This window comes from Mustelus asterias, chromosome 27 (genome assembly GCF_964213995.1).
Source record: "Mustelus asterias chromosome 27, sMusAst1.hap1.1, whole genome shotgun sequence".
Taxonomy (NCBI): Eukaryota; Metazoa; Chordata; class Chondrichthyes; order Carcharhiniformes; family Triakidae; genus Mustelus; species Mustelus asterias.
Genome location: NC_135827.1, coordinates 30,902,706 through 30,913,326, shown reverse-complemented (window position 1 = coordinate 30,913,326; position 10,621 = coordinate 30,902,706). Strand labels below are relative to the sequence as shown.

At 45.5% G+C, this 10,621-nt stretch overlaps 1 protein-coding gene across 1 annotated transcript; it reads right to left on the bottom strand.

Moving 5' to 3' along the window:
- Positions 1 to 833: 833 nt before the first annotated feature.
- Positions 834 to 9,142, bottom strand: rps25 (ribosomal protein S25). The gene is made up of 5 exons (XM_078198942.1): positions 9,045 to 9,142; positions 6,814 to 6,909; positions 3,793 to 3,976; positions 1,664 to 1,762; positions 834 to 899 (listed from the first exon to the last, which is right to left on the bottom strand). Exons 1-4 carry the CDS (start codon positions 9,045 to 9,047, stop codon positions 1,668 to 1,670), a joined length of 378 nt encoding a protein of 125 aa, XP_078055068.1. The 5' UTR covers positions 9,048 to 9,142; the 3' UTR covers positions 834 to 899; positions 1,664 to 1,667.
- Positions 9,143 to 10,621: the final 1,479 nt, after the last annotated feature.

The window sequence follows — 10,621 nt, the reverse complement described above, 5'->3', positions numbered from 1 at the left end:
TGTAACAAATGAACTCGGGTGTTTACAGGTCACAATCTACAGAACTAAATAAATACCACAGCTAACAACCACTCGAGCACAATGAACAGCATTAGTATTTTGTAAACATTCCTGGCCATGGATTTATGCTATATTTCATAACAAAACGATGACCAGATGTAGAAACATAAAACTACAGGCCCTTTGGCCCCACAAGTTGTGCCGAACATATCCCTACCTTCTAGGCCTACCTATAACCCGACATCCTATTAAGTCTCATGTACTCATCCAGGAGTCTCTTAAAAGATCCTATTGAGTTTGCCACCTCCACCACCACTAACAGCAGCCGATTCCACTCGCCCACCATCCTCTGAAAAATTTCCCCTGTACCTGCCCCCCAGCACCTTAAACCTGTGTCCTCTCGTAGCAGCCATTTCCACCCTGGGAAAAAGCCTCAGAGTCCACCCGATCTATGCCTCTCAACATCTTATATACCTCTATTAGGTCTCCTCTCATCCTACGTCTCTCCAAGGAGAAAAGACCGAGCTCCCTCAGCCTATCCTCATAAGGCATGGAGTTACTCTGACAAGTATCTAGTCCATACCCAATGTAGTGTTGGTTGATCCAACAAGTGAGATTTTGTGGAATTCAAATACAGGCCCTAAAAATACTACCCTGGGTCTCTGCATTACTAGTCCAGGGACAATACCACTACCTCCCTGGTTTTCAATTACCATCCTAAATTAAATTGGCCAAGGGGATAAAAGGCAACATTGGAATATCCTCACCCCCTGCGCAGGCAAGTAGTCAATGAGATTTGCATGTTTTTAATTAATCACATAACACAAACGATGTTGTAGTACAACGGTTTTATTTTACACTTGTATCTAAATATCTTCAGTTGAAATCCATTCCAGAACCTGAAAAAAGAAAATATTTAATGTTTAACAGAAAACCTTGAAGTTTAGACACCTGAAAATTCTAAACCTAAATAAGGCTATTAAATCTTAAGACACGCCATTAAATTAAACCCAGGATAAGTTTGATACCCAAGTACCACCGGCACACACAACACCCTTTTCATTCACACTGCCCAATCCTGATGTCATGTCTACACTGACGTTCTTCCAGCAAAGGATCAATTATAATTATCAACAGTACAGACTGTAATCTTAACTGATGCTCCTCCACAATTTACCCTAAAGACCCTGGGTTAGATTGCCCCAGAGAGCACAGACCAGGGATTGAGCCGGAGCACTCTCTGATCCGAGAGATCTTTATTCCAGAGTTGATAGGCTAAAGGGGTAAAATCAAATGAACGGAAGAATCTGTGTCCAAACCAAGCACACTATTTAATGCCATAACCAGCGCAGAAAATCATTTTTGGGAATTTTACCAAAAAGCTGACTGCGCTGCTGGGAAGGATTCAGGGATGTACACTGCCTCATATAAACAACCGGCTGCCAGAGGCTCGCAGCTCTACTATACTGTGCACTCAAAACACCAATGGGAGGTGTGCACCACCCTGGCTCGTAATTGAAAGCTCATGGAAGCACTTCATTCCCCCAGTGAAAAGAACAAAAATAAATCACTAGCAGCTAACTTAACGCAAAACAGACCGCCCCAAACGACTGCATGAGGAAGAAGCAAAAGGTGAAAACGATGATGGGTGTCCAAACAGTACCTGTTTAAGCATCATCTGCAGCGGCAGGTGCATCCCCTCCCTTGGTGTTTCGCGTGTAGATGACCTGTGCTCTGTGTTTGCACACCAGCTTGATCATACCTGCCAAACAATGAGTGTTACATAGGTCAAGCCCTGGGATACAATTCAACTCTGAATTACTACCAACCATAAAAGATGAAACAGCCAGTTCAGGCTGAGGTTCATGTAGGAATAATACAGGTTAACAGTGGTGCAGAAACTGAACAATCTCCCGCAGCTACAAGACAACCATTCACCAGCCAAACAATTTTTCATGAATGGGCACGAACATGGAAAAGAGGAAATGAAAGATCGACAGAAGACATTCAAGTCCACTTATACCCCCCAAAAACAAAGCACAGACCCCCCCCCCCCCCCCCAGTACAACGTTATGCGTGCAGGGCAGGAGAAGTGAACGATGCTCTTGCAGCAAGGCTTGTGAATCGAATAGTATGTCGGGGAGATTGGGGACAGGAGGAGTTTGAGTAATAATTCAATAAAGTGTCCACAATTTTTTGGTAAGATGTTGAATTATTTTTTTAAAATTGCTAATTCCACTAATTTTATTAAAACTCGAACTAAACCATTGCCCACGTGACGTAGCAACTCACTCAGCTGTGACCTGTGCCTCTAAACACAACTGTAATTATAACTAAAATGCAAAAATGTTTTAGAACAATTAAAACATTTCCTTACGATCCTCACCAAGGATAACAGCAGCCATGTAAAGTGTACATCGCAATCTCCAATCTGACTAGGACATATTATTCCATCACTGGGAATTCCTCATGGAATTATGACATAGCATTACGGTTGATCTTATGGTGGCCTTTACTGCATTTTCCTGCCAGTCAACTATAAGTATATATACTTAATAGGATTGAGGATTATAGGTAAGCCTATATATAGCCTAGGTAGGTAGGGACATGACCGGTGCAATTTGTGGGCCGAAGGGCCTGTTTGTGCTGTATTTTTTCTATGTTCTAACCCTCAACTCTTGCAGATCAAAAACCTGAACTCAGCAACTCATCTGACTAATAACCCAGCTTCCCTTGCTGTCAGAGATTGATAATTACACCACCCTCAGAAAGCATTTCCTCATCTTAGTCTTAAATGGTAGACTCAATATTGTAAAACTATCCCCCTCTCCAGAGGGCCATCACAGCGATAATGGATCGAATGGCCTACTGCTGTGCTGTAACCGTTCCAAGACGTCCAGTCAATAGATGGAACCCCACAAACAATACCAAGAACAGATTTAACTAAATAAACAAAATAGTTTGGTTCTGACTAACTGTGGAGGGCAGTCAGAAGTCTACAGTGAGAAGTTTTTCTTTAAAAGGTTTTTATTTATTAGCGTCACAAGTAGACTTGTGAAAATCCCCCAGTCACCACACTCCGGTGCCTGTTCGGATAGAGTAGGGGAGAATTTAGCATGGTCAATGCAACGCATGTCTTTCTGACTGTGGAAAGAAACCAGAGCACCCGGAGGAAACCCACGCAGACACAGGGAGAACGTGCAGACTCCACACAGACAGTGACCCAAGCCAGGAATTGATCCCTGGCACTGTGAAGCAGCAGTGCTAACCACTGTGCCGCCCCAAAGAGTGGCCAAGGAAAATACAATCACAGAATCCCAACAGAAGGCCATTCGGCCTATCGAGTCTGCGCTGACTCTCTGACACAGCATCTTTCCTAGGCCCTATCCCCACATATTCACCTGCAAATCCAAGTAATAAACACATCTTGGGACTGTGGGAGGAAACCAGAGCACCCACAGGAAACCCAGTCACCCAAGACTGGAATTGAATCCGGATCCCTGGCACAGAGGGAGCAGTACTAACCACTGTACCACCATGCCACCCATGTCTTGAACAAATATAATTTAGTACAACATTTACACCTAAACCAAATTAAAAAGTCAAAATGATGATAATATGCCCACAAATGTCTATTCACAAGCAATCTCAAATTTCACTAACAGCGAACATGTCTGTGCGACAAACAGCCGAATTGTTCCTAGTTCTGGACATGATCTCTTCCCGAATCACACCATTAGCCACCGCCACGTTGAAGTAGTAGCCCAAATCTATATGACAGTCTATGATTACCTTTCGCAAGCAGCTCCTGCAGGGCAGCCCTAGCCAGAGAACCTCTGATCTTTAGTCTTTCAGAGACGACTGCAGGCGTGATGAGTTTGTAGTTTGGGACCTCTTTCAACAGTTTATCATACGTGGCTTTGTCAAACAGAATCAAGTTGTTCAGCTTGTCTCTCACTTTTCCTTTTGACCACTTCTACTCGATTGTACAAAAACAAGGATTGCGGTTAGTAGGCTGCGACTCATCTGCAGCTTTAATAAAACATTTAATTATCAACGCACTCGACTAGAAATACCAAAAGACAGAAACTGGTGACACACAAAGTAATTACAATCCCACAGCATGAACATGCTTGTTACGTGTGAACAGTGGGTGGTATATCTATTCAAATGAAAACATTTTAACTGAGTTGACCTGACCCAATGCTTCAATTATTGGCTGTCGCAGGTCTCCATATTTCGACCGCGCAGCAGCCAAAGATGACGTCAGGCAGCATCACTCTAGTCACAAATAAGCTTAGCATGCCCCCTCCCTAACCCTGCAGTCTGGGAATGTATTTATTAATGCACTTTATCATGGAAAGATGGGAGAACTTGCAGCGAGAAAGGTCTTTACCACAGTACGGTGAATTCAAATCAAGGTGATGCCTGGGGCACATACACCAGGGGCGACAGTGGTTAGCATGCTGCCACACAGTGCCAGGGACCCGGGATCAATTCCTGGCTTGGGTCACTGTCTGTGTGGAGTTCGCACATTCTCCGTGTCTTGCGTGGGTTTCCTCCAGGTGCTCCGGTTTCCTCCCACAGTCCAAAGATGTGCAGGTTAGGCCATGCTAAATTCTCCCTCAGTGTACCTGAACAGGCGCCAGAGTGTGGCGACTAGGGGATTTTCATAGTAACTTCATTACAGTGTGAATGCAAGCTACTTGCGATTAATAAACTTTAACTTTTACCTAGATGCCACAAGGTTCAATCTTTAGCCTGTAAAGAATTACTGATTGCTGGTTGGAAAAGTGGTAAAAGTGAACAAGTGGATGGATAATCATAACTTCCACCCACTAATGCTTTACAATGACTGATGTCGAAAGTTGGCTGAATTAAAGGTGGGGGGGTGGGGGGAGAGAAGAGATGGGCTCCACTGTCAGAGCCATGTTTTAAGCAGATTGACTGGGGTTAGTCCAAGAACGCACAGACCAATCCCACTGGCCATCTTCAGCAAGGAAAAGGGCAAAGATCTGAAAGGAACAGATAACATTCTGATCCTCTCAAGATTCATCATGAAAGGGATTAACCAGAAGCAGCAGCAACATGAAAATCTCTCCAACCAAGATGGTTGGGAAACAGTCTAGTTTCTGAAAAGCTGTTAGCTATGGGCAGAGTTACTCTGGTCCTCTCCGGCCACAGGGGAACAGTGAAAACGCTTAAGAATTCACTTGTCTGCCTTTGCCAAAGGCAAAAACTGGGACTGATCCAGTGATCTCCTTCACTGGTGCTACCTTGTTCAATATTTTCTTCCCAACTATCCTATTTGCACTGTACAAGACATCTGTCAATAGATCACCTGACAGTGAACAGTCGTTTCACCAAAAACCATTTAACTTGGAGCTTTATTTTTCAAAAAGTAGGCACCATTATATCTTTATACAATCCTGTAGCTATACTTCCCAAGAAAGCAGAAGGCAAAAACGTTCACCAGTCTCCATACCAGACTCAAGTCAAGAGTTGTAAAGCATCAACATAAAAGAACCAAGACATTATACATATACTTTGAACAGTTCCTGTTACTTCAGCGAGTATAATCAGAACTTTATCAATTCCATCATTCCATAATCAAATACAGATTAACCCTTCCAAAGTGAATCAATTAAATTTAAGTTGATGCCTTCTTATACCTCGTAATATACAGTTATGAAACAAAAAATGCAATGCAACTGACAAAAGAAAATATTGGAAACTCTCAACAGAGCAGTCAGTATTCTCAAAAAGTTTAGACGAGTGCAAGTATTCTCAAACAGCCCTTTGCACCGAAACTGTTCAATTCCCCATTCCAGTTCTCTGCACAGATGCTGTGACCCGAATGCTTTGGCTTTACAGTTCACTGGTGAAAATACAAATTAGAAATAGGCCATTCAGCACTTTGAGCCTCCCCTCCATTTGATAAGACCATGATCTGATTGTGACCTCAATTCTACTTTCCTGCCCACCCCTGATATCCTTTGACTCCTTGTCAATCACAAATCGAACCGCCTTAAAAATATTCAATGATCCTACCAACCTTCACTACTCCGAGGAAGGGGATTCCACTGCGTAATGACCGAGGAGAAAAAAAATCCTCATCTTCATCGTCAATGGGAGACTCCATATTTTTAAACAATGTGCCCGAGTTCTAATCTCTCCCATAAGGTAAAGCATCCTCAGCATCCATCTTGTCAAGTCCTCTCAGAGTCTTGTGTTTCAATAAGATCACCTCGCACTCTTCTAAACTCCAATTGATACAGGCCCAACCTGTCCACATAAGATAACCCCTTCATCCCAGGTATCAGTTGAGCAAATCAACTCTGACATGCCTCTTAATGTATTTATATCCTTTAAGTGAGATCAAGACTCTTCACAGTATTCAGGAGTGATCTCACCAACACTGTAGCAAAACTTCCTCTATTCCCCTTGCAATAAGCAACATACGATTAGTTTTCCTAATCACTCACTGTACCCTCAAACTAATGTTATCAGATTCATGTACCAGGATACCCCGATCCCTCTGTGTCCAAGTTCAGAAAGCTCTCTCTATTTCAATAATTTACTGGTTTCTATTTGCCCTGAACAAGTTCACATTTTCCCACGTTACACTCCATCTGTCAAATTTCTGCCTAGCTCCTTAACCTACCTATATCCCTCTCAGGCTCCTTATGTCTTCACAACTTATTTCTTACTTATCTTTATCATTATCAAATTTACCAACCGTACATTTGGTCCCTTCATTCAAGTCACTGATATGGATTGTAAATCATTGAGGCAATCTACAGGAGGACATACCTTCTTCTTGGCCTTGCCTCCAGTTTTGTTGACTGGATCTTTATCCTTTTTGCCTCCTTTACCCCCATCTTTCTTCTTCTTGTCATCTTTAGGAGGCTAGGAGCAGGAGAGGAATTTCATTTAAAAAATTATATTAACTATACAGCAGCAGCTCCCAATCATTAACACATTAGATGCAATACAAACCTTCTCGAAATTGGATTAACTTAACTCTCCAATTAAAAGTAACCATGTTCAAACCCATCAGTAATACATGCTGGGAGATCAGGCCCACTTCCATGGTTAAATGAACACAGGAACAGGAGGCGATCTAACCCTCCTCAACTTTCTATGAGATTATGCCTCATATGTGACCCAACTCCATTTATCAACCTCTGATCATATCACTTTGGGGAAGGACATCAATAAATAATGTTTTAAAATTATTATTTGATCAAGCATCCATTTGTGGAAGAATTCCAAACTCCCAATACTCTATCATCAGAATTATTTCTTAATTTCACTCCCGAGGGGTTTGTCTCCAAGGTATTTGGTTAATACTTGACCCCCACCCACCACTCCCCCACAACCCGCTGGAAGTTTCTCCCCATCCTATTGTAAAAATATTGATCAGATCTCCCTTTTAAGGGGAAGTCTTTCACTCAGTGGTGGGTGCCTGGAACGCGCTGCCAGAGGTGGTGGTAGAAGCAGGCACATCAGCAACATTTAAGAGGCATCTGCATGGGTACATGAATAGGGAGGGATTAGAGGGATATGGACCAAGTAAAGGCAAGTTTTTAAAAAAAGTTTAATTGGGGCATCATGATCGGCAGAGGCTTGGAGGGCCTGTTCATGTGCTTAACGTTTCTTTCTTCTTAACCATCTGAATTCCACAGCATACGGCCCCAAATTAAAAGCAAAATCCACAAGAGTGGTGACCATCAAAAAGGCAAAAACACTCATTTCTGTCTTAAACAGGAGATACCCACATTTTAAAACCAGATCCCCTAGTCCTCCCATAAGGTGAGGCAGCCTCTCCCAAGTCACTTCATACAGCTGCAGAAAAGGCCCCTCGGCCTATCAACGGGGCTTAAGTTAAAGTTTAATTATTGTCACAAGTAGGCTTACATTAACACTGCAATAAAGTTAGTGAAAATCCCCTAGTCACCACACTCCGGCGCCTGTTCGGGTACACTGAGGGAGAATTTAGCATGGCCAATGCACCCAAGGTGCTGGAAACTTGAAATAAAGAGAATGATCTTGGCGGGAACTGAATATGATTCTAATTATTGTGTTATGGTGCCTTGCAATCTGAACCTTGCAATTCAGGGGGTGGGTGCCACTGTTAAATCCACAATGCACTCCCTCCAAGCTGGGTTAGGCTCTGGCTGAGGTTTATAGTGCCCAGGGCTGGGGGTTGCCAACCCAGACCTGGACCCAGGGCTGGGGGTTGCCGACCCAGGGCTGGGGGTTGCCAACCCAGACCTGGACCCAGGGCTGGGGGTTGCCAACACAGACCTGGACCCAGGGCTGGGGGTTGCCAACACAGACCTGGACCCAGGGCTGGGGGTTGCCAACACAGACCTGGACCCAGGGCTGGGGGTTGCCAACACAGACCTGGACCCAGGGCTGGGGGTTGCCAACACAGACCTGGACCCAGGGCTGGGGGTTGCCAACACAGACCTGGACCCAGGGCTGGGGGTTGCCAACACAGACCTGGACCCAGGGCTGGGGGTTGCCAACACAGACCTGGACCCAGGGCTGGGGGTTGCCAACACAGACCTGGACCCAGGGCTGGGGGTTGCCAACACAGACCTGGACCCAGGGCTGGGGGTTGCCAACACAGACCTGGACCCAGGGCTGGGGGTTGCCAACACAGACCTGGACCCAGGGCTGGGGGTTGCCAACCCAGACCTGGACCCAGGGCTGGGGGTTGCCAACCCAGACCTGGGGGCTGCTAACCCAGACCTGGACCCAGGGCTGGGGGTTGCTAATCCAGGCCGGGGCTCAGGGCTGGGGGTTGCTAATCCAGGCCGGGGCTCAGGGCTGCTGGAAACGTGGGCCCGGCCTCACCCTGGCGGCTCCAGCATGGGGAACTGGGGAAAGGGGGTTGATGAATATTTAATTATCCCGGCTCCGTCTCCCCGCTCCATTCCCAATCCCCCCCCCTCTCTCCCCTCCTCACAGCCCGCTAGGCGGGCTCCCCGCCGCCGGCTGGGTCCCTCCCCGAGGATTCGGCTCCGCTCCCTCACCATGTTGTCCCTTCAAGATGTCGGCGTCGAAAAGGAAGAGCCCCTGCGCCGGCAGCCCAGGAAACCCCGGAGCAGCTGCAACTTCCGGTCTGTGCCGGAATTACGTCACGCAACTTCCTGTTTCTATAAGCCCCCCCCCTCCCTCCAACCAATAGGGTTTGAGTTTGACCCAAAGGAGCTGGAATGTCTTCAGTGGCTCAATGCTGAATAGACTAAAGCACAATCACTAACCTCCTGATGCCTTGTGGCTGGCACACTGGTTAGCACTGCTGCCTCACAGCGCCAGGAACCCCAGGTTCAATTCCCAGCTTGGGTCACTGTCTGTACGGCGTTTGCACGTTCTCCCCGTGTCTGCGTGAGTTTCCTCCGGGTGCTCCGGTTTCCCCCCCCACACTCCAAAGATGTGTGGGTTAGGTGGATTGTAAATTAACCCGAAAAAAAATTGACCCTATTGAGCCTACTGTCAGGGAGATTAGCAGGGTAAATATGTGGGGTAACGGGAATAGGGCCTGGGTGGGATTGTGGTCGGTGCAGACTCGATGGGCTCCTTCTGCACTGTATGGATTTTATGATTCATCAAGCTATTGGAGGTTATGAGCAATAAGGAGAGGCTGGGCAAACTAGGGTTGTTTTCTCTGGAGCAACAGAGGTTGACTATCATAGAATCTCGACATTGCAGAAGGAGGCCATTAGACCCACTGGGTCTGCATTGATTTTTACCCAGGCTTACCCCATAAATCCTGCATATTTACCCCACTAATCCCCCAGCCTACACATCTTGGGGCACCACAAGGGGCAATTTTGCATGGCTAATTCACCTAACCTGCACACCTTTGGACTGTAATTCGATTTGATTTATTATTATCACAGTATTGGGATACAGTATAAAGTATTCTTGTTTCTTGCACGCTATATAGGTAAAGCATACCATTCATAGAGAAGGAAAGGAGAGGATGCATAATGTAGTATTACAGTCTTGGCTCGAGAAAGATCAGCTTAATACAAGGTAGACTGAGACAACGAATGGTTTGCGTGATGGACTGGGCTTCGTTCACAACTCCTTACAGCTTCTCACAGTCTTGGACAGAGCAGGAGCCATACCAAGCTGTGATAAAAAGGGAAAGGAAGCTGTCATCTGTAAAAGTTGGTGAGAGTCATAGCGGACATGCCAAATTTCCTTAGCCTCCTGAGAAAGTTGGTGGGCTTTCTTAACTATAGGGTCAGTGTGGAAGGACCAGGACACGTTATTGGTGATCTGGACACTTAAAAACCTGAAGCTTTTGACCATTTCTACTTCATCCCTATTGATGTAGACAGGGGCATGTCCTCCACTATGCTTCCTGAAGTCAATGACTATCTCAATCATTTTGTTGACATTGGGGGAGCGATTATTGTGTCGCACCAGATTCTCAATCTCTTTCCTGTTCTCCATCTCATCATTGTTTGAGATCCGACCCACTATGGTGGTGTCATCAGCAAACTTGAAAATCGAGTTGGAGCGGAATTTGCCCACACAACCATAGGTGTATAAGTATAGTAAGATGCTGAAGACTCTTGTGGGGCACCGGTGTTGAGGA

Excerpts from the sequence above, each read along its gene's own strand:
- rps25 (XM_078198942.1), bottom strand. Across the intron at positions 3,977-6,813 it reads GAGGCAAGGCCAAGAAGAAG|AAGTGGTCAAAAGGAAAAGT; the intron begins GTATGTCCTCCT and ends ACAATCGAGTAG. Across the intron at positions 1,763-3,792 it reads GCAGGAGCTGCTTGCGAAAG|GTATGATCAAGCTGGTGTGC; the intron begins GTAATCATAGAC and ends ATTGTTTGGCAG.